Below are 25,650 nucleotides of genomic sequence, written 5' to 3'. Positions count from 1 at the left end.
ATCATTATTGCATTGAACCGTTACAGTATATCTTTGAAGAACCTGAAATGATGCAACACAAAACATAATAAACATTGCTATAATGTTCGTAGGAGATTAGCTATATCTCATACGTTGGTTTAGGGATCCGAACACACCCCGAAGCATATAATATTTGTGTTCCAGATTCACCTGCTAAATGACCAATGAAACAAATACTCAAGCATCTACATCACAGCCTCGATGATAAAGAATATATGCGAGACCCTAGCAACCATATAGCAACATCTTAGCAACCACCCACAACACCCTAACAACCACACAGCAACATCTTATCAACTTAACACTGAAGTCATCATTTCAGTAAAAAAAGAAAATCAACAACAACAATTAATAATAATATATAAAAAATACTAATTTAATAAGAATTATATTATAATTATTGTTATATTATTATCTGATAACATTTTGTTATATTTTATACAATTGTTTTTTAAATATTCATATTCTGCTTTACTGGACAACAAAGTGCACACCTATCATAGTCTCATCCCACTTTCTCAAGACAGATCGTCTCCAAAGAGCCGTCCTTAAACACGATGTGTCTTCCAGAAGACAATGTGAATTTCACACCCCTAAAAAAGCCTGTTTGACTCACGGGCCTTGGAGGGAGGCTGAAAGTGTTTGTCAGGGCGATGATGCTAAATCACAGGGCCACAAGCGTCTCTCTGTCTCTCTCTCTCTATTAGTCAGCTGAGGGCTAGTGAAATCTGTATGATGCACTTTCACACGGATCATTCTGTCTGTGTGCGGTCGCTAGAGAAACACACGAGATTAAGGGATGCAATTAACTATCCAGACAACGTTTGGGACGATTGGCTTCATGACTTTCACCTCAAACAAGCCGAGCTGTTTAACGGAGAGATCTTGGTGAATGATGTTGCAGCTGTGCCCTTTTCGGTTTGCATGATTGATTATTTTCACATTTGTGTCGGATCACTTAGGTGCAAAATAACACGAGTTTATACGCAAATATGTCTGCATTTTACTAATCTCTCAACTGTTCGTGTTGCAGGAACGATGGTGAGCAAGGAAGCTGGTAAATGCATGCTCACCAACTCTGAGTCAGACTCGGAGGCGGTGACTTCTATGGCCCGGGACGTCAAAGGGTCGTCGGATGAAAGACGGCAGGTACGCAAGCGCAACAAAGCTCTTCAAGTCCGCTTTAAGGACATCTGTGAAGCGCAGAACGAACAGGCCGCCGCGGCTCGCGGAGGGAAGCCCATTTCTTATAAAGTGGCGTACCGGAAGTATATGACCGTCCCGGCTCGGCGGTCCATTCCCAACGTTACCAAAAGTACCGGAGTGCAAACGTCTCCGGATCTAAAGAAGCGCTACCAGACATTTCCTTTTGAGAGGAAGAAAGGCCACTCGGTCAAGCATGCGGCTGCTGCGGAAAGCTGTAAAGACCAGGACGATGGGTTTGTTATAGATGTAAAACGTGCAAAAGCTACAGTTGCGGGGAGAGACGGTGTACCGACTCATAATGTGACAAAAACCAGAGCCCTGATGCACACCAACAAGTGCGTCGGCACCATCGAAAAACATCCACAAACCAGGGACTGTACGGATGTACCGTGTTCGGACGCATTGGTTCCGACAGCAGGAGCGGACGACTCGGATTATCAGATCTGTAGCGTGCGAAGTAAACACAGCAAGGGCTTCCAGGGAAACTCAGAAACGGATCGCTCAGGCAAGCTGCAGTTGTTGAACTCTGGGGACGGCGGTGGGATTATCCTCCAGGATTCGTCCTCTAAAGTGAAGGGACCTATCGCGTGGAACTCCCTCACGCAGGTGGAATGCTTAGAGAGTCCGTCTGAGCGCAACAAACGCAAAAAAGTACTGCAGCTGAACGGCCTGCAGTCGCAGACATTGCCGCGGGCCAGCTGCACCACGCAGGTCCAGTGCCACATGGGCACGCTGTCCGCTCGCCCGCTGCGTGCCATGGAGGAAGCACCGGCGACCTCGGCTTCCGCTGCACCCGTTCCCATGCCGGCGCCTCCTGCAAGGGGCGGCGCGGGAAGTCTGCTAACAGATAATGAGACGTGCAAGCAGATTGTACCTGTCCGTCGGGATGGTGATGTTAAAGCACAGCTCCAGGCCATGGAGAACATGATCAGCTCTAGCCAAGAAACCATTAAAGTGCTGCTGGGTGTCATTCAGGAGCTGGAGAAGGGAGAAGCTCACAGAGGGGGGTGAGATGATCAGATCTTTATTACCCAGCATCCATTTGGGGCGGCAGTGTGAAATGCTAACAGAATTTAACCAAGGTGAAAATATAAACACGATTATATCAAACAAATTTTCCCAAACTGAGCTTGCACATTAAACTGGAATAAGAGAGAGGGTGCTTTAAAAATGACACCGGATGACACCCGAAAATGTATTCTTTCATCAATTATTCATCCTCATGTCAGGTTAAACCTGTATGACCTCCTTTCTTCTGCAGAACATATTTTGAAGAACGTTAGTAACCAAACAACAATGAACCCCGTTGATTTCCATTGTATGAGCACAAGACATTTCCCGAAATATATTTTTTTGTGTTCCACTAAAGAAAGGGTCAGATGCAAGTTTTAAATGACATACGGATGAATAAAAGACAAAATTGTTATTTTTGGGTGAACTATCCCTTTAAACATCATGAGTTGCAGTTCTCAATGTCTGCTGTATTAAATTAAGCACATCCACGGTTAGTCCAGACAGCACCGATATTGTCATCCCCTTGACCCAACCCTAAAAATCTGCCGGAAGTTCTCCAATTCTGATATGACGGCACCAAAACCTTTCCATTTTCACGAGCACCTACTTAATCTGCCAACTGGATCTTCTCCAAATCAAGACATTATACCATGACAAACACGTTCTGCAAAGACGACGGAGACACTTAATGTTGAAGCACTCCCCAAAAGATGAGATTGGGAGGAAATTTAACAACATTCTGTGTTAAAAAGATCAAATAAGAAAAAGAGCATTTTGTTCGATCAGCTTCACAACAAAAAAAACTAATGGAAAATAAAGGAAAGATTGTTGAACATGAGTGTTGAACATGAGAGGTTTGAAAGCTAAGCTGTTATTAAGAAACACATTTGCACAAACCAAAGTAAAATACTCACTAAGGCCCTGTCCACACAAACATGGGTATTTTCAAACTGCGGTTTGGCTGTTCGTCCATACGCAAACGCAATACTCGGTCAATGCAAACAAACTTTTCTGAAAAGTCCTGCCAGGTTTTTACAAACTCTGGTTTCTGGTGAAACCCAAGATCTGGAGTATGACCTTGGAATGCATGCCGCTATCTCCTTTGTTTGACGTCACATTGCAGGCTTCTGATTGGCCAACACGGCTTTATGGGTAATATCGCCACCCGTTGGTTTGGCATGCTTTTGACAGCGCTTGTTTTTGCGTTTTCATGTGGATGTGATCTATAAATGAAGAAGGAAAAACTCTTTGCCTTAGTAAAGCATTGAATTAGCAAACGTCACTGGTTCAATCCCACAAACTCACGTCTGCGCCTGCCAAATGCACGATTGTAAATCTGCCGTCCGGGTAGTCATTTTCATTTCATCTGGGTTAGAAAGAAACTCAAGCATGATTATAAACATGTAAAATCGTTGAATATTTATAGTCAGAGCTAGCCAAGGATAAAATAACAAGTCTCCCATCATGCAAATCATCCTAAACGCACCCTATAAAACATTCCCACACGCATACGCAACGAGGCATGACGCACCCGTTTCGCCACAAAACAGAACAACATTCAACGACTCTTTTATGAGATTCATTAGCATGCAATTTAAGCAATGCCTGAAATATAACAAAACTGAAACGATTTTAGACGGTCCCTTGCGTCTCTCTCGCTTCCACACGCCCGGCGGTTTTGTTCGGTAAAGATGAGTGGAGGCCTGCCAGGATAATGATTAAAAAGTGCATTCATTACCTGCAGGACGACATGTCGACTTTAAGCACAATTAATGTCACAGTGAGAGTTTCATAAACAACCCATCCAGAGAATGATAAGAAGACCTGACATCATCATCACCATCATGTGCATTTTAGAGAGAAGCCTTCAACCACGCGCACAGAGCATCAACCAAACTATCTTCTGTCTTAAAACTGTAGTTTAGCATTCATAAAGTACTTACAGGATTTGGTTTTTTAAAGACAAACCGTGACGTAAAATAAATAAAGCTCAAGGCTTGCTGTCGCACACATCAGCAGTTTCTCACAGTTAATGCTTTTCCGGGCGTTGCACTTTAGGTTTTAACATCAGCATGCTGACGTTTCAATTCCACACCTGAGAACTGATGCTTTCCTCCGACTAATGCAGGAACAGCTAACGCTTGTGTGGATATGAAACATTAGACAGACAAATCTCATTTGCTCGAGCAGCTGGAGGATGTATTGTAGGTGAAATGTGTTTATTAAAACATCCGGCCGAATTGGAGCACCGTCACGCTCAGAGACATTTTCCTCACATGCATGTTACACGATCAAAGGCTTTCTTTAGAAACATGAATACGGGTGAAACTAAACTTAAGGAATAGAGTTTGATCAAACGAAAATAATTATTACTATAAAAACCTTATATAATCCCTGCAAAATAGCCATATACACCACCAGAAGCCTGGAAAAATCCCTCAACCCAATAATGGAGGTGTTTTGTATGAAACCCTCCGGAATTCCTCTCTCTCTTACACAACATAATCCACTCGCTCTGTACATTACTCACACATTACCTCCCGCGCCGAGCGGACTGCTCTGGAGGGCACGTTTTGCCTTTGAGAATGGCTCACATCTATTGGCAGCAAACATTATTCCAGCCTTCCCGCCGCCCTCCTGTCTTAACCCGGGGCTCCGAGCGCCGGCCCTATACATCACTGTCCCCATTAGCCACGGAAACTCTCCTCAGATAAACCCTGCGCATCAGAAAACACAGCACTTCACATGTGCTCATTAGGGACAAAATGGCCGTCATTGAGCCGCTCTCGGTCACGACGAGCCCAGAAGTTTGACCTTTTAAGGAGGCTGGTGCAGAGCTCAGGGGCGACGATGCGCTGAGACACACAGACATGGGCATTAATGACCGATCGGTGAAGGGCCTAAGATAAGGTCCAGACTGCGGTCACAGAGCAAATGTGAGTCAGATGGATACAGAGAGAGGCCGGGGCCGTTTCCAACACAACTTTAGTTGTGAACGCGGGTTCATTAGAGATAGTGATGGAGAGATGCGACGCTCGATATGTATGGATGTGGTGAAGTTTGCAAGCAGCGTAAAGACAAACTAATCTATTCATTTGCAAATAATAAACCATTAAGAATTCTTAACTGCTCTTGCAATGCATCCGCAGCACGCAGTCTGAAGCAAGCAACGGAATGTGGCACATAATCTTAAACGAATATTCATTTACACTTAAGTACTTTGCAGATGCTTTATCCAAAGCAACTTGCAACAGTGAGAATAAAATAAAGCGAGGCAATAAAATGAGAAGCGCAATACAAAGCTTCAACACTTTTTAGAGAATTGGTCTCCCAGGAAGATTCACTAGCATCTTAAGCATACACATACAAAAAAAAGCTGGGTTGTGTCTGTCAGATTCTTTTTGTGCCAATAAGAAAACCTTTAGATATTTGAAAGAATGTTTGGATTGGAAAAATGTAATAGTGAAAGGTGCCCCAGAACTGTTTGCTCTCCTAAATCCTTCAAAATATCACATTTTGTGTTCGACAGAAAGAAATTGATACAATATTTTTGTCTAAAATTGTATTTTATTTTGGGTGGAGTATCCATTTAAGAAACGAATAAAAATATACAATAACAAAGAAACAAAACACTGTGGTTTCTAAATAAACGGCATTATTTTCTTCATCCCTAAGTCCCGCCCCCTGTGAGGTTTCTGCCAGAAAGGCCAATGTACACAAAACTTTGCAAATGAGAACTCCTGCAGCAAATTCATAAAGCATGGTTTGAAAAAAGGAAACTGAGAAAATAAGGAATAGTTCCCCGCTAAAATGGACCCCATTGAGTTTTTAGAGCAGTTGTTATGGCAATATTAAACATCTACTATCATTGCATAATTATATTGTGTTTTACAAACTGAGGTCAAATGAGTTCCTGATAATCAATAATCTCCAAAACGTAACTGACCCAAAAGTCTATGTAATATTAAGTAGTCCTTTAATAAGAGAAAGACATCAGAAACAGATCATCAGGCGCAGACCGATGACATCATGCCCCACGGGTATCCAATTCGGTCAGGATAAACCTGAAGGGTCAATACCGGTCTGTTGTGATGGCGACAGACAGTAAATACACCTGATAGCCCATTTCCTGACCCCATGTCCTCACTCAGAGCCTCAAATACCAAAATGGACAAATCCAGTATTAACACTGTAAACTGAATGACAGAAGAGACAAATCCATGATTTTAGCACAATCTCACCTGAGGGGGTAAACGGGGCACAACGGAAAACAAACACAACACAGACGAACTCTCGTGAACTGAAGTAAACACTGAGACACACACAACACAACAAACACTACACACATCTCCCATCAAACCAGCTTTAAAGCTGAAGACTCAAGTCACTAAACATCTAAAAATAAGCTGTGATGTGAACGGCACTAGTTTAGTTAAACTAATGATCGTCTCCGTTTCCCCTCGAGCTCGCGCTATTTCTGGTGAAGATTATTGCACATTTTCAGCAGACGTGATATCACCCTAACGGTACACCCAAAATGAAATCCAGCATTCAAACCTCTGTATGCTGCCTACCTAGGAAGCATCTGAAGGCATCATGGGTGCACTTACGACACAAAGGCTGAGTGGAAGTCAGACCCACATCACTTAACCTCACTTAATCCATACAGACGTTTTCCAAAGTACAACTACACAACACATAAACAACCTTTGCAACATTATTAATAACGTATCTTAATAAATGGCAAAGTTTTGCACATGCACCATCAAACAAAGAGTCAAATCACGGCCAATCATGTCATTGTGTGTCCTGCTATTTCTGCACACACACACGACTCCGTTATTGTCGCCTCATTCCCGATTACTCTCACAAACGCAGTCAGTGTCCTCTACAGGACAGCGGGTCTACAGAATGCTAACACGTCTCTCCCGCCGTGAGCATTGACCGCCAGCCGATAATGAGAAACAACAGAGTGAATGACACCGGCGGGGAGCGGGTCGGCGGAGCGGCCGCACGGCTCGTCTAATGACTCTCTCTCTTTCTCTCCACGCAGACTCTCCTATCGGACCGGACAGGACACGGCCAACTGCGACACGTGTCGAAACAGCGCATGCATTATTTACAGGTTGGTTGCTGCTCTTTGTTTTGTTGAGCTAAAGAGGTGTGCTGCACTGAGACATGAAGACTAGTTGGCACCCGCCGCCACAAAGATTTTGGATGTAGGGTCCAGTTTACCCCCATTTTGTTTTACTCCATAAAATGATAATGACCGTCAAGTCACAAAAATTTGAAAACAGCACATTTTAAAGAAATGGTTCATTTGGTTGTTGAATTTACTTTTAAAAGCTGCGTCAAGTGGTTCCACGCAACAATATAAAGTCATTTGAACAAATAACACTAAATAAATGTAAGTAATGTAGACAAAAACCTTTTTTTGAGTAAATACAAACCATTCCGATCGTGCCAGTAATTTTAAGTCAATATTTATTTCTCAATGGTACTTTTTGTTGTAAGTCAAAACACAATGAGCAAATTAGACTCGAGATTCATCTCAGTACCGGCAGTTACAGCTAAAGCTCATTGAATGATGCAATGGACACCATGTGCGCTCAAACCTCTCACAGCCTAAGCATATGTACCACTCTGCAAAACAATGGCAACCCTAAAATTAAAAAATTACAACAAATCTTTTTAAACCTCAAAGATAAATGAACATCAAGCACAAACAAGTCTTTTTTCTCCACTGAAAAACACTTAAAATAACACTATATTTCGAAATATACTGCCTAAATGCGGTTTTACGCAAAGCATGCTGGGAACTGAAAATCCCCCTCAACCAGTCACGTTGAATTAACTTGTTTATATTAAGTAAACTCAACAATAGGTCCGATATCATATGGATTGGCGTTCTACTCAACGATGTTAAGTTGACCAGTCAGACGCTTGTTAAGTAAAGCTGACAGATCTAAATGTGTAGTATAAGTAACATAGTTAACTTACGTTAATTCAGTTACTTGAATTGTTTATGTACAGTGAACAAGGATGGGTTGAGTAAAACTAGTAAAACAGCAACGAGTGTAGATTTATGTCTTGCTTTCCTCTGTACAACTTGTTTTAATTGTATTATTATTTATATACATCTTTTTATAATAATATCCGTCACTTCATGTGCCTCAATGGTACAAACTTGCTGAAGCTCCAAAAATTACAAACATGCATCAAACAAGCATTTCAAATGTCTTCTGAAGCGAAATGATATGTATTTGACAAAACGTGTATGCGCTTTACTTTGAATTTTGAACTTAAGCAAAGCTGAAACGAGAACGAGCCCATCCAAATACTAAACACTGAAAGCTCCAAATCTCCTTTGTTTTTGCGTGTCTTGTGACCTAAAGTGATCCAATGACAACTTGTCATGAGACATGCAAGAACCAATAAAATATAAAAAAATATTGTATACGTCTATCATGTTTCAATTTAGCACTCCTATAGCTTTTAAATTCTCGAAATAAGCTAAAAATACAGTTTTTCACACAAACAGATAAATTTGCTTCAGAAGACATTTATTAGCCCACTGAATTGATTTAGATTCGATTTTCAAGTTGGCACCTATAGGCCTACAGATTACGTGATCGATATTTTATCAAAGAATCTTTGTTTGTGTTTAGCTGCGAGTCATATACGTTCATGACGGTTCAAGAGAATTTCGACTTCCAGGTTCCTTTTATAAAAGGTATTTTAAAGAAAGTCAATAAAACTCCCTATTCCACTGGGTGAATGTTCCCTTTTTAAATCACAATAGCCTGTTGGTCATTTCAAAGCGACAGAGTGTTTAGGTGAAAGCAGTACAGCATGTGAAGGTCACGCTGTGAAATAGAAAGTGTGTTTCTGTCTCTAGCGAGCGGAAGAACATTGTGCGCTCGGCCCATACTGTACACGTGTGGGATTCTGGGTAACTGACAGGTAGTAATATCCACGGACGCGAGACTGGATACCTCAGGGTTTTCATTGAATAACATGTTGAATACTCAAACAAATCTATTATAAGAGCAGCTTAGAAACTGGAATATTAGGCAAAGTAGTTTAAAACGACATGAGAGCAAATTCTGGAGCAAACAAGCCAAATGTTCAAACCCACACTAAATAAAACGCCTGTATTGTGAACACGAGGTTTGGGGAGAGTCTCTGAGGAGGACCAAGCAGCGCCGTATATAGAAAGTGCCAAAGTGACATGAGCACCCCTGTGAAGACGAGACGAGAGTCCCTGAAGAAGACAAGCAACACACATCAAATCAAATTTAGCAGCTCTCTCTGAAGCACAGGAGAGGATTAAAGCAATCTAATTACACACAACCCGCTGAAAACACTTCACATGAGGGAACTGAAATCTCTCCTGTGGACCAATCCGGAACTCACGAAGAAACGCACTTAAAAGATTATGATATCAACACACCGTGGGTTCAATTTCAAAAATGATTTCAATTAAAAATAGAAACAAAATAAAAAGAATCGATCGCGCACACAAGAATTCCGCTTTTTCATGACCATCAAACACCTTTTAATCCAAAAGCTTGAAATTGGATTCGTAGACCAAAATAAATTGTACTCTATATGGAAGATGGAAAAATGAAATGCATAAGCTAGAAGAGTAAAGAAAAGGCAGCCAACAAGTCTTTGGATTCGATTCGATTCACTGTATGTGGTGCTTTCCACAAACAAAATACACATTAGTACAGACAAAGGAAAAAAAATGAATATAAATGAAAAGAAATTAAGAATAGTTAGTTCTCAAGAAGTCTGGGTGTCCAAAACGTTATAATGTAGGGTGAAAATTCAAGATGCACCGATATTTTGGCCAACAATCGGCCAACCAAAGCAATTTTATAAACTATCGGCTATTGTGGGATTTAAAACAGCTTTAAAAAAAGGTTTAGGATATATCCTGTCAATCCAAAGAAAACAGGAAAATGCTTTACATGTGTGCTCTGTGTGTAGGAAATGTAAAGAAACTGCACCAGTTTGATGTTCAATATTAATAGTCATTATATGAATTAATAATATCCACAACGTTAAGAAATGTTATTTTGATCTTGAAAATCAGCATTGGCAGATATCGGTATCGGTGGAGAAATGTTGTATCTCTAGAAAAAATTATGCACGCAATCTTGATATAGTATTAAATGATATTAATATACATATACAAATAATTTTTAATTGTTAACGTTTAATATAAACATTGTCTATCTGATTTTAAGTGCATCAATTCAGTCGGATGCATTCTGTTTGTAATTTCTTCAGAGTAACTTGCCAACAATTCAGCAAGTTAGTGTTTCAAACACCTTTCCAAAAAACTGCTGTCTATCTTTCCCTGTGTGTAGTACACAAACCCAGCCTTGTTTACAGATGACAAACAGAATTGCTTTGCATCCACATAAATCACATAGTTCAGCTTGAAGGAGTCAAAGTGGTCTGCTTAGCATAACACAGTCGAGAGAAGAAATATCATGACCGAGATCATCAGAACCCATCAGACCATCTGAAGCTGCATGTCAGACTAACTCTGGCCAGCATCTAGAGACACACATACCTGATGTTGATATGAGGACACGTAGTTTAATCTTTCGTATCTCAGAAGACGACTTAAAAAATATTTGTGAAAGATAAGGAGAAATACAGATGAGACCTTCTGCTCTTTATTTAATCTTTTTGATGTCTTTGAGAAATCATTGAGATCTGTGTTTTTCTCATACATACAGCAAGCTAACTCGAGGTTTTAAAGACTTAACCTTCTTCATATGGCTCTGCAATTTACCTTCCTCTTACACCTCTCATTTCCTGCATCATTATCCCTCCATCAGCTCTCGGCATCAATTCTGCCGTTCTGAAGGACGGATTCTGCCGAACTGCTCATGGCGGACATGCCTAACGTTATTCATGTGAAAAGTAGACTGAGACAATTTCAATTAAATTATTTTCTTTTTTCCTGGGGTGATCACTAAACTCCAGAGAGGAAAGAGATTGCGCTGCCATAACGGAGGATTTAAAAGCCTCCAATTTATTTGAAGTCTAACTCCTCTTCCGAGCTTTGTTAGCCCGGTAACCGTGTCATCGCATTTTATCACGCAAGGCTGCGTTTCTTAATGTGGGAGTCCGGCTGGGATAGAGATCTCAGAGGGGCTATTGGGTGCGAGATAACCGTGCTTAATAGACAGAGCTTAATGGAGTCACAAAAAACAAATCCTGACATAACTGCTGGGGGTGTAAGCGAGGGGTATTGCACGCTGGGCTCTTCCCCATTTCTCCTTCCTTTCTTCACTTATTTTTTATTTGGTTGTCAGAGCTGGAAAAGAGAAAGTTAATCGTGTGATGGCCACAAAAAGTGAGGTTTGTCCCGCTATGGCAAAACAAATCTCTGTATTTGCTATTGCACATAATCTATCCATTTTGATCACCAGATGGGTTCCTAAAGTCCTCCTCAGGACCCATAAAAACATTTATAAACAATCAAAATATGGGAAAACCAGACACTTGATCTCTTTCAGTAAAGAGCACCAAAATATTTTTGGCAAGATATAAAAACATTGTCGTGATGTTCATGCATTGAACAAAGCTTTGCACGCCCGACACCACACTTACGAAATCTCTCGATCTCTCCATCACATCACTTTTGACCTTTCTGACCTCAGACATTCTCATCTGAAGCTCACATGCACATGACTCACATCTACGTCACACGCTCGACCCACAGACTACTCTCTCTCCTTTCTCTTGTATCCATCAGAAATGATGTTCTCAATGTCAAAGCAGAATCTCCAGCTGGTTGCTATAGATACCACAGTGATACTATAGTGAAGCTGGTGGGTGTGGAGACACTGGAGCGAGAATACAAAATGATATTTACTGTATTTACATGATATATATATACACACACATTTCAATGCTTTATATTTCAGTCAATTTTTATTTACATATACTTCATTATCTTTCGTTCTCTATAATATTATTTACTTAGCACCTTATATTTTATTCACTTTAATGGTGGCACTTATTGTATGTCTTCTGTTTTATGTGTAAAGCTTTGGCAACATTTTAAGTATACGTAATTATGCCAATAAAGTACCTTGAGAGAGAGAGACTGGGGAAAGTGGTTTTATTGTAGTATTCTTTTTGGCAGATAGGTTACTATTTGTATTACAATAGTTTCCACACATTTACCATGATATAACTATAGTTATCATCAAGCTATGTTATTTAGCATATTTAAGAAAATTCAAACAACTAAAATATGAAAACTGTTAGGGCTGCGCAACATATCGAAATGTGAAATATTGCAAATGTGTCAATCGCAATATAAAACTGAATCATTCGAAAAACTCTACAATGCTGAGCCAACGCAGGTCCAGAAGAACTTCCTGTTTGGGTATTTTAACGCTACACAATGTTTGAACAAAATACAACTAACAGAAAATGTTTACCGATAAAAATGTTAAACGAATATCATTTAAGTTTTAATTGTGAGATTTTTCAAAGATTTAGGTTGATGCAAAAAGCAGAGAGACTGCGTCAAATGTTTGGAATATGATTAATAATCAGACATATCGTGAAATATGTACGTTGGTTGTATAATTTTTTATACAAAAATATATTTGACAAAACTTGAGCCATTATTGTATTGCATTATATATCACATTTTTCTTTAATATCATTTAGACCTTTTGGTTGTACATGTATAATTTTTAAATAGATTTTAGTCAAATACGGTTTCGTATCTCGTATATATCGTTTCTTATTCAGCAATTTCTTCAATATCGCACAGCTCAATTAACCGTAGTCGCCCAATAGTTCATTTCCATAAGGGGAGGGAGAGAGAGAGAGACAGACGAATGGAGAAGATACAAACTGGTATCTACAAACTACATATCTTCCAGAAGAGAAGAGATTTTTTAAATAGTGAATACAAAACCTTTTCTAGTATTTGTCAATTTTGCGTGAATTATAACTGAGATATTTACATGGCCTTGAAACAAAGTTTATGCTTTTTTTCAATCCATACATAACATCCGGCCCAGACATCTGAAAGCAATTCTCACGCTCTAGACTTCTGAGTTTCAATACCCGTCAAGTCCAACACACCTCACGCTTTCAATGCGCCGTCCACTTCTGTCAAAGTCAGCAAGTTTCTCTCCCTGTGATTCCACCATACAGACAAACGCGAGTCTCTCTCTCCCCCTCCAGCACAGACGAAAGAGGTGAAACAGGACGAAAGGAAGGAAATGAAAGAGTCTTCGTTTTCAGACCTTCCTGTCTGACGGTCATTTGTAATAAAACAAATTAAAGGGACTTGTTAATGTGTTTGATAAATGTATCGCACCTCAGAGAAAGAGACAGAAAGAAGAAGAATGAATCTTCCATTAAAGAGTCTCTTTCTCTCACAGAGATGAGTATCTGGCCACGCTGTCTCTCTGCTAATGAGCTCGAGATATGAGACTGCCTTCACATTTCCCCGCTCAAAGACATCCACCTGCACTTTTTATTATTGCACATTTGTGTTCCTACGAGTGTCAGTTATGCACCGCGGGGCCTGCGGGATGCGGTCGGGTGAACGGCGAGAAATATGACAGACGGCAAAAGGTCTTGTAAAATGACTGCGAATCAGAGCAGGCGTAGAGAGCGCCGGCGGTGTTTACTCACACACACGCGAGCTCGTGTGGATGATGAGAGGGCATCTGGTGCTAATGAGAGACAGATTCACTTTCACTCGGGCGTCAGTCTGGTGTCGCTGGCACCGTCGCGCTCGGCTGCGTACACAAACACAACACGCTGCCAAATCCTTCCAACCCTGAACGGCGACTAACAAAATGAGCTGACAAACCTCTCCAACTAACATTTACAAACACAATTTCATGGCAATCTGTATCTGTAACATATGGGTAGTTGACCAATGAATCGTACTCGTGTTCTTATGGGGTGACGGTAGAATTTAGCAAACAAACTGTTAGTGTGTACATTGCTTTATATTATCACTTTTTATATCCATCATATAGTGCTGGGACGATATATGGTGTAATTCTTATGCTCCGTTTCTCAATTAATCACGATTAAATGCCGCCACATCCGAAATCCAGAGGACGCTCTCGGAAGAATGATTTACACACGTAGGCTGCATTGGAAATCGCATACTTGCATGCTATATAGTAGGCAAAAAGCAGTCGGCGAACGAATAGTATGCCCGATTCAGTATTCATAAAACAGGAGGCGAGTAATATCCGGGAGGACTATTTCTCGCGTGGTTCGGACGTGCGTATACTGATGTTTCAAAATATTATATAAAACATTGCCGATAAAACAGCTAAATGGTACATGAAAGGGTGAATATTCGTCATCTAAATGATGTTAATCCGGTAGTTTAACGGACACTTTGGCACAATAATATTTTCTAATACATCACTTTCCATAAACAAATTATTACAAAAAACAAGTCAGTCTTATACCATTTCATCACTAAAATTTTATAGTTTATTTATCCAAACAAAAATAAAAAAACATGTACAAATTGTGTGGTTTCGTGGAGAAGGGAACGAAAGAAAAGAACAGGTGAGGCGACCGCGGTCGGGGGCGTCGTGTTAAGCTTATAACTCATTTACATTTGGAGAATGTACATTTTAAAATACTTTGCACATTAAAATCAGACAACATAATAACGTTTTAATATGCGCTTGTTATTACATCAAATGGCAAATCTCTGGCACACACTCCAGTACACTGCGTATATGCACCTCAAACGTAAGTTGCCACTCGGAAAAGAAGAAGAGTGGATGTCACATTATCACGTCAATATGGCGGACAACATCCGGATCTCATGCATACTATAGTCTACCTATTTAAGCAAAACAGTGTGCACCCTTTTAGCCATCGGTAAGTGAGTACTTACTGAAATGAAGTACCTACTCAGTAAGTACCTGATTTAGGACGCAGCTGTGAGAAATGCCAATGGTCATATTCTATCGCTGTTCTTCAAACCTTTTCAGGTATTTTCATGATAATAAAGTATATTTATAACGATGATGTTTGGCGAGTGATGCTTTCTCAAATGCATGTTATAAACGACTTGATCTAGTAGGGATTTTACATAGTGCAGTACTGATCAAAGAGCCGAAGTTCACAGAAAAGAGCTGTGCATAAAACACAGAATCAAAGCCATTGCGAATTCAGGATCGACCTAGACCGGTATTATTATTGTGAATGGCGGTACATATCGTCACAGCTCAAAGAGCATAAGAGAGATTTATCCACCAACGAGATATCAAACACAAGTGCATTGTGGGAAGACAGAAACTTAATCGATCTGAAATGACATTGTGTAAAACAAAGGAGGACATTTCCATAGATCTACACTTATTCAGTTCCTTTATATTTTTTGAAAACCTAAAAGCTGAAAGTGGGTCAAGAATTCCTCGCATTCACACTAAACCAGCCAAAACACAAACTTAATATGCAGGACGGTACTTCTGTACTACCTGCCTCCCCGAAAAAAGCTTAATTCTCACTTGAGCGTTTGACAAAAATGAATAAAAGGACATCACACGCACTTAAGCACAATACAAAGGCATCTTAAACGTAACCATGAGAACAGGATCCACGTTAATGAGCGTTAAGTCAATCAAACAGGAAAATTTGAAGTGTCTTACACAGTGTTGCAGTGATTATTAAAAATGATTTATCCGTGCACTTCTTATTTTTTTATTCATTTGCACTTGTAATCTTTCATCAAAAATGTTAAGCTCCTCTCTCCCTATCAACAACAGCGCTTCACCAAATGACGTCAACAACAACAAAGAGGTAGGACTGTAACTTCTGTCCAATGGCCAGGTATTTTTAGCCCTCCCCTCCAGGCCCAACTTACAACAAACCAATTTAAAAAGGAAGGGCAAAATATATCCCCGCTCTACATTTTTTTTTCTAATTTCAGAAGCCGTTTCACTCGGATAAACGTGACGATACGCAAAAGAAGTCAATCGCAACTTCCGTTTCATGGTGACTTTAAAGAGGAGGAGGTACAACCCTTATCAACACCATTCACTTCCAAATTAGAGGCTTAGAAACAGAGAAATACGTCAAGACTCTCAGGTTGACAACATTCGTGGGCGGAGAGCAGAAAACAAGACAGACGATCAATGAAAATCAGCACAAACTCAAACGGCAGAAAGAGAGAAATTTAAGCCCGTCGCAATGAAGAACAGCGGTGGATTCTCGCCCTGGTTCGATGCTCCCACGCGGTTGATTTTCTAATGCAAATTAAATATTGACGTTCTCTGGACGGCCGCTTTACTACGTTCTACTCCACTGATGTTCTAGTTTATTTTGTGGAGGACCGTATTGATCCAGAAAGAAATATTTAACATTGATTTGCGATTCCGAAGCTAGAAATTGTTAGCACTGTAGTATAATTCACGCCGCAGGGTGTCTACGCTTCTATTCATATAATAAAAGAAATACACCCATTAAATATAAATATTACAAGCTTATGGAAACTAAAGCGTTCAATTCTACAGTAATACAGGTCAACAAGAAGTTTTGTATCATAAAAAAGAATACGGAAAACACATCCGGTAATATACAGTAGTGTCGTTTACAGGAAAACGATTTTAAAACGAGCATTCATTTAGAAATGACACATTTGGTGCCAGTAGTCTAGTGGACTGAACAATGCTTCAGTTTGAGTTATAAAGGCCATAAAATAACTAAATCAATCGATGCATTGTTGTCACTTGCTTACAATGACAAAATGCTGTATGACTGACTTTCTTCGGCAGAACACAATCGAAGATATTTGATGAATGTCGATAACCAAACAACATTGAACCCCATTGACTTGCATTTTATGAACAAAACCTGATCACGAAAGGAGACATTTCTCACAATATCTTTTTTTGTGTCATAAAAAAGTACAGGTCAAATACCGGTTCTGATCCACATGAGGGAAAATAAATCATTTGTGGGTGAACTATTCCTTAAGCATGTCCAGTGAACATAAAAAATGTCCCTTAAAGTCCTGGATCCACCCTATTTCTAACAATTTAACAGATTTTAAAAGAACGAACAGTATATCTCCCAAAATATGAAAATGCACTAGGGATGCTCCGATCCGATATTCGTATCGGGTATCGGCGTCGATACGTAATAAAATTCTAGATCGGGTATCGGTGCAATTTGTCACCGATACCCGATCTGACATAAAATTTGTGCTAGACGATGTAAAAGTTCATGGAGACACCGGCGCTTAAACTCTCTCGTGGGCGGCTGTGCTTTGCGCAACGTGCGACATCATACGCTAGCAACGTGCGACATCATACGCTAGCAACGTGCTCTGTACGTAGTGCACGTGAACAAGTGAACATATAGCAGCGAACAGCATGGAGCGAGCCAAAATATCTGTCATTAGGAGTTATTTTACAACAGCTACGCCAATAAGTTCCACCGCTTTCATTGTTATGGATGGGCAACCGCTGTCCGTCATTGCGTATAATGGCTTCAGACTCCTTATAAACCACCTGGAGCCGCAGTACGACACGCCGAAGCGTAAATATTTAACTCTACCTTGAACTGTATCGAAAAGTCTGCAAACACATATCCGAAAAAATTAAAGATGTCAATGCGGTGAGTTTTACAACAGATATCTGGAGCTGCGACGTGTCCCCCGTGTCGCTTTTAAGTTTAACCGCACACTTGTTGGATGAGAATTTTGTGCCACAAAATGCCACGTTAAATGCAACAAACGTGCAGTTTTACTAAGCTAGGAAAGCTAGCGTTTTATTCATCTGTTTCTGTGTTGGATGTTAAATTTTATTTTCACTAAACTTTAGTTTAGTTAAGTGGACTTTGCTTTAGTGACTAAAGCATTAAAAAGATCTGATTCATGTTATTTTGAATATCTAAAGCAGTAAAGCTATTACTTTTTTTAGTAAAAATTATTAAGAGATTTTGTTTCCATTTATTTATACCCGTTTATCAAGCTAGTGAAGCTGTTGTTATATTCAGCTGCTTAATTTGCACTTTAATTTTGAATGTCTTTTGTCCAAAGATAGTGAACACTTTTGTTTTATTTTTCATTTGTTTTGCACCGGTGCTGGTTTAATAAACTATTTACTAAATTTGTGAATCATTAGTTTGTTATTTTGTTTTACAGGGTCAGGAAATTTATGTTAAGTCGAGCCTGATGTCTTGCACAGCAATGCACATAGTTTATTAAGTAATTGTGCACTTTAAAATTTTTACCTTAGTATCGGATCGGTACTCGGTATCGGCCGACACTGAATCTCAGGTATCGGAATCGGTATCGGAAGCAAAAAAGGTGGATCGGAGCATCCCTAAAATGCACACCAATAAACCAGTCCCCACAGGATTTTGTAGAGATTTTTTGTGATTTCTGCAGCCAGAAATACAAAATTTTGAGAAAAAAATTGCAGGACCTTTGCAGAAAAACGACTTGAATCGGCAAATAGGCTTCTTCTTTAAAACTACCACCTATGAAACATTTATTTATGCATTACTTATGATTAAAAGGCATGCAGCAGATTCATACTGAAGGTCTGGAAACCTTGGCCGCTTTACGTTTAAGGCCCGCCCCGAAAGGCCATTTTGACTGACAGGTCAAGCAACAAAACACATGTCGTTTCATGTTAATGGTTATGGAAATGTCTATGCAATGAGTTTATGACAAAACCCTTGCATACTTTTAAGAAATCTGCGTTAAGATTATTGTGATGAATGTTCATTTACACCAAAAAAACCATGATGTTTACAACATTATGTTTTTGTTTTTGACAGAATGTGCGATGTGAGGACGTCACATGGAGTGTCTTGGGCCAAATTATGCTGAAAATCTTAAAATTTTGTTTGTTTGATTATGCGTTAAATTCTTCGATCACAAAATACTGCAGGGACTGATAAACTAAGTAACAAACAGTCAGATCACTCACGCAAACAGCTCCCTAAAAAAACTCAGTTTGATCTGAGAGCATCTCGAGACTTCTTGAGTGATCTCTGTGTTTCTTATGGTTATACTGATAAGAGAATAAATAATAGGTTGTGCTGTGATTCATTTGTTAAATGCTGTGTATTCATACTAAAAAAACACACAAAAACAAATGTGTAGAGTGTTTAAAACAATATCAACCCTCTTTACTTTCCAACCAATGAGTTTTGCAAGTTCGTCTATTTGCTGAAAAGACAAGCCGAATATAACCATGTTTATTATACACCACGTGCACCTATTATGCTTTTCACAAACACACGGGAAAGTGATGTGCGTCCTCAGCGTTGTGCATTTGAAAGGATGGTTAATGTTGAATGACAGCTCTGTGGGTGCCGTGTCTAAAATAAGAGCACTCTTTGCAGATGTGACGCACTCTTGAAATATATTGGATAGGGATTTGGGGCACACAGAAAAAAATCACTTAATCTGAAGATCCTGGAAACATCATCTCGCCATTATCCATTATAAAAACAGTGTCTTTTCCAGAGGTCTCCAAAGACACGACAAACAATCATTGATACCTGTTAACCTACTGTATGAATATCAAATATTTCCATCAAGGTAAAGGGATGAAATTAAATGATATATTATTATTATTATATATAGTATTTGATATAGCAAGTTGTGATATCCTTGTTGTAAATTGATCAACTGTAGTAATAGAAGTATACTTTAATATTTACTATAGTGAGGTTCAAACACACTCTATTATCCAGGTATTTGACTGCAGTTTACTATAGGCCTAGTAAATATTATAGTATAATTATTTTAATGTGGACAAACATTAATGTCCTTTGTTGTTAACCAGTCCATGTATGAGATGATCTGTGCGTTTATGTTGATATATGATGTTTTATACGTGTGATACCTGTACAACTGTTTGGCCTGAGCTACAAAACTTGAAACCTCTATTGCACCAGTGCCATGTGCAAAAAACTTCATGTACAACCTTTCAGATCGTGGATTAAGATTCTTTGTTATGAATATCGTGATATGCTTTTTTGGGAAGATCGTCCAGCCCTAATTTAAAATAAACGTTGCATTATTTTTTATTTCACTGGGCCTTTAAAGTAAGAGAAGGCACAAATGCCACAAACACAGAAGGAAGCCGAGGTGAAATGCTCCTTGTGAATGGCCTCTCTCTTTCTCATTCAGCCTCACTTTAACCTCTTATCGCTCCATCACTGCTCTCTAATCGTGGAGTTAAATGTGACTCGTCCCAGGAATCAGATGTGTAGTCAACTACAGTATGGATTATCTCTGCCGAGCAAAACGGAGGCTACAAGGGATTAAACCCACAATGCACCACCCGCAGGGACAGTTCGCACACAGGAGGCGGGGCTAAATACATCCAACAGAAGGAGAGTATGGGTCAGATATGACCAAGAAAAGCAAGAAATGATTCAAATCAGTTTCAACACCATAATGCATTTAATATGGTATCATCACTGTGTAATTTTTTGTTTTGATTGGAATTACTAGAACAGCTAAACACATTTATTATAAGGGGCCGTCTTGTTTATTGTATGTCTTTGCTACACACTTACTGTCTGTTTGTGTGTTTCAGTGTGGAGCTGGACTTTAAACTCCAGGAGGATAAACTACAGCCGCTGATGAAGAGACTGTGTCCCACAGAGGAGTCTCTGTTCCCGTCTCTCTCGTACCCTCAGGAGATCATCAGCTCCACACCCAAACGCAAGGCCAAAGCAGAGGCCAAGAAACACGCGCGCTGGAAACTCTGGTTTCTGTGATAAACACCACACCTCGGCAGGATTACACAACTTTATCTCCTTCATGTTTTAAAGATGGAGTTCAACGACCGGATGCAACGCTCCTCGAGCATCTCTTTCACGTTCGCCATTTCCATCAGGATAGCTGCAGAAAATCTTTTCGGGGGATTGTTTTGCCTTCGGTACTTTCAATATGGCTGAATCAATATGAATCAATTTGATCTGGGAACACATCAGCTTAATTAAAAAAGTGTATATTTACAAATACATATATAATATATATATATATATATAACATGTGGAATCTGCTTCCAGAGAAAAGGAATTGTAATTTCCTCGTGCAGAAGAGCGTGAAATGATTTCAAGCTAAAAGACGCGGGATCAATAACAAATCTTGCTTTGCATCATTTTGATGTCCTTGTTTTAACGGCACTAAAGCTTTGGAAAATCAGCTGGATGTTTTAAAAAACACAATTTCGATGGAAGGACGCTTTTCATTTCAGTCTCCTCCTCATGGAAACTCAGCATTAAAGAAAAGCACAAGTCTTCTGACGCACTGGGGGTCTCTCACAGAGGACTTTATGGATCTTTATGGACCCGAGAAGAAAACACTCCAGAGGATGCAATGACTTCAGGACCACCGCTATAGTCACAAGCAATGCATCCCGCAGTATTTATAAAGAAATCATCACTACAAGCCTCTGTGAACTCACAAACGTTCATATGCTATTATTATTACTGGGAAAAATAGAAAAAACAGACTTATTTTTCTAGATTCGTAATAATCGCGCATTTAAAGATTTTCTAGATACACTACAGTATATCAACTTATATCTCACTTAAGGGTTTATGGGATTATTGAAATGATACATTTTTAACCCTGTGTTACTTTGTTTCAAATAATGCTCTTTGAATAACAACAACAAATGATTTTGGGCGTAACCGCGGTGATAAATGTTTACCTGGCTTTCTGTGACAGGAAGTCATACTCGAGCAACCACCACAAACACAAAGTGTGAGGTCACACTAGATTCAGCGCTTACTTCGGTTCAAATTTTGAGTTGCGTGACCTTTGACCTGCAAATATATGTATCGCAAAAACACATGATCTAATATGTTTGAATGTTTTGATTATAATTTGTTACTTATCAAGTCATGTTTATTAAAACCTGAAGCTCTTGAATGTGACATCACATCCTGTTGGCCTAAATCACTGCGAGGTCGGATGTAATTCCGCAAGCGTAAATCTAGTGTGACCGCGCCGTATCTCAACACATGCACTGACGTAACAATGAGTCTCAAATGAAAATCACTAGAAGCCATGTCAGAGTAAATAAGATGTGACTGAGCATGTGCACATCATCTGTCTTTAACACTGGATCTCAAGTCTGATGAAAGCGGGTCGGTTTGTCTACGCCACGACCGCCTCTGAGAGAAAAGTGACATTGAGTGCGTTTACATGCAGTCTTACTACTGTTATGTTCAATAAGCTGCTTACGTGTAAGATCATGTAAACGTGTGGAACGGTTTTCTTTTTTAAATCTCTCGGCAGACGAAGCATTTTGCCCATTACACGTAAACGCCTTTACCGATTTCCTTTTAGTTTTGATTATGCGCGTATGCCTGATGCCATAATAGTAAAAGTCCCGAAAGGAAGTAACAGTAAAAAATGTAATGCATAAAGCCGCTGTCACACTTTACTTTTCGTTTCATTGGCTTTCATCCAAAAGCACAAGAATGCTTAAGACCGGAAACGCAAGCCCGTCTGAAGACAATTCGCAAAGTCACATGAGTGCGTGAGACCAAAAGAAGTTAAAAAACGTCACAGCGCGGCGACCTCTCGGTACGGAAATGTAAAATATGTCAAAGTCTAGCATCACCGCGGTTTAAAAGTCCGCTCTCGAATCGTGCAGTTGCTGTACAGACGGCAAAATGAAAAACTATTGTTGCATTAGCAGGTACTGCAAACACGAGATATGAAATATAGCTTCCCGCTGCATTATAATGACTAAACTGACTGTCGATGGTGACGTCGATGCAAGCGAGAAACCATACGCGGGTTTTCTGCGTAGCCGGTTTACTGATAAGCTTGTATACGAGAAAACAGGTTATTTTATAAACTGATTTTTGATGGATATCCGTTTATTTTGTGCATGTAAACGCACTCAATGACACAGACAGCATGTCTGTGGATGAATCACATGTAACCCTTCAAAATATTCTCTGTCTATTTTAAGATCATTTAGACATGACCACTTCCAAATAAATTACGTGGAAAATGAATATAGGTATTTTAATGGCAATTGCCAGAACAACTGACTGTGTGTATATACACAAAATTGGCAAATGCTGAATTATTAGGGATGTAACGGGTCACTGTAAGCTGGTTGAGAATCGATTATAATTTGTGACGATTCAAATCAGTTGCGACGTCAAAAAAAAACGCAGTTCATGTTTTGAAAGGCAGAGGCCGCTGTTTTTTTTCCAGCAAACTTTGTAAATGTGGATATGCTAATATTTCTTAAAAAAGCTAAAGGTAGGAAAAGCACAGACCAAGTCTTAGTTTGTTTATATTAAAGAGACTTTTGTATTTTTTCTGTTTTAAAACTGCAATTTAGTTATTTGACATAAAATACGACAATGTGCAACATTAGAGAAATGATAAAAAACATCTGTGCCTCAAGTTGTGAGTAAAATCGCATCGTGAGATCAGAATCGTGAATTGCATCACACCGTGAGCCGAGCGAATCGTTACATCCCTATTAATTATCAACAGTCATCATGAAAAAACTGAATAAACAACGAGCGGGTCATATTCTCAAAAGGTTTCATGACATCCGTGCACTGTAGAGATACGATCTAAAGTGAAATGAAACAACAGAAGAATAAAGTGACAGACAGATGTAAGCATCACACACAACCTCACAAAAGCAATCCTTAGACATCTCTAAATCCATCCGCTGACACAGAGCGACGCCTTGTTCTTTTAACAAGCCACATACACACTGCAAAGCGAAAATCACATTTCAATATGAGATTGCATTATTATTGGATACGAATGAAGACGCAGGAGTCCTGTTCCAGTGCCAAACCTGTGATTCACAGCGATGACCACAGCAAACACGCACGCCAACTCATTAAACACCAGAGAGATATGATCAAACGCCAACTGGCCACTGACAAGAGTTGTGGTGTTGTGTCAAGACTCTATAATCTGCTGGTAAACAGCGTACTCTCTCAGGACTGAATGTTGCGTATGTGTTACACCAAAACTGCAAGGCTAGATGGAAAAACTACTATTTGCAGCCCGATTATCAAACGTATACCCTAAAAGTATGTAGATGCTTTTTTTACTCCTAAATAACCAAACTCAGTGTGTACAGATTTGTGCTATGAAGACGTGACAACTGTTATCTGCAGTGTGTATGTGGCCAGAAACTATTGAAAATAAATCCCTTTTCTTTCTTTTTTTATGGAATATGTAAGTGGTTTAACAGCCTCACATCACAAGAGCATTCTGGGAATGTCACAACAGAAGCCAAACGCACGATGTCCCTAACACACGTGCCAAAGTTTGACTACGTGCAACCCACTTGACTAATAAAAGAACTGACAAAAAGAAAGTCAAAATACATTCTGGATTCTGTGGACTTCATTTCTTCTTTCACACATCAAAACCTTCGTATAGGTTGATTTTCGTATAGCTCGACTGTAGCCGAAAGAGACAACTAGATGTTTTTCTGTTCCTTAAAAAGTGCCATTGATTTACTATGTGCAATATTGTGTATTTTATACCGTTTTTAAAACGATTTACTATACAAAATAAAGGATGAAAAAATACAAAAAGGAGTGGCTTTCTCACCGAAACGCTGAAATGCAGAATGTTTGTCCGTCTTTCACGCCTGCATTCTCTCAATTCATTTCTCTTCACAGGCATTAAATCTTATATTTACATTTAATCAAACGTTCTAAAAATGGTTGAAAGAACTCTTGATGGATTGATTAAACAAGTATTAAATTGAAACAATGAATGCAAAATTACACATTATCATTAACAAGTTTGACTATTAATCAAATAGGTTGTACTTCCAGAATAGCTCTTACTCTGAATGTTAATGGTTGGATTTGAAACTATCGTGTGAGAAAAGCAGGTCAGCAATTAAAAGAAAGTAAACCACCATAATGCTGTCCGGTCAGATGAGATGTAATAATACCAAATCAAACACAGTGAGCTAAAAACACCCGCCAATAACAACACATCAGCCCAGATGTCAACAGTACATTCATGGGATAGGTTTTATGGCATTACTTAAAGGGAAAGTTTTTAAACATCTCATTTTCAAAATAATACAAAAAAAATACAATTCGATGGTAATGGATGAAAAGTGCTAACATCCCTCTTTGTGTTCGACAGAAAAAAATGACAACAGATTTTTCATTTTTTATATCAATATGATATTAATATCAATACAAAGCCAGATGTGAGGAAGGAAATAACCGTGACCCTCAAGAGTGAAGAAGAATGATGGAAAGACTGAAAGCGAGAGACTGACGGAAAGAGAAAAACAGAGATAGTTATTGAGTGATAAAGACACAATGTCTTCAGCATTCATTTAAAAACATCCCATAATAGCTAGTTATTAA

General features: G+C 39.3%; 2 protein-coding genes across 3 annotated transcripts in view; one reads left to right on the top strand and one right to left on the bottom strand.

The window, feature by feature from the left end:
• Positions 1 to 25,650, bottom strand: part of dock1 (dedicator of cytokinesis 1) — a 183,127-nt gene that overhangs the window by 85,089 nt on the left and 72,388 nt on the right. The gene's annotated exons all lie outside the window — the stretch shown is intronic.
• insyn2a (inhibitory synaptic factor 2A) lies at positions 1,057 to 21,027 on the top strand (the record flags this gene model as incomplete). Its single annotated transcript, XM_079475852.1, has 3 exons — positions 1,057 to 2,234; positions 7,295 to 7,366; positions 20,844 to 21,027. The coding sequence occupies exons 1-3, from the start codon at positions 1,060 to 1,062 to the stop codon at positions 21,025 to 21,027; spliced, it is 1,431 nt and encodes a 476-aa protein (XP_079331978.1). The 5' UTR covers positions 1,057 to 1,059.

The sequence above is a fragment of the Barbatula barbatula genome, assembly GCF_947034865.1.
Source record: "Barbatula barbatula genome assembly, chromosome: 16".
Lineage (NCBI taxonomy): Eukaryota > Metazoa > Chordata > Actinopteri > Cypriniformes > Nemacheilidae > Barbatula > Barbatula barbatula.
Note: the sequence above shows the minus strand (reverse complement) of the source record. Positions and strands in the feature narration are given on the sequence as shown.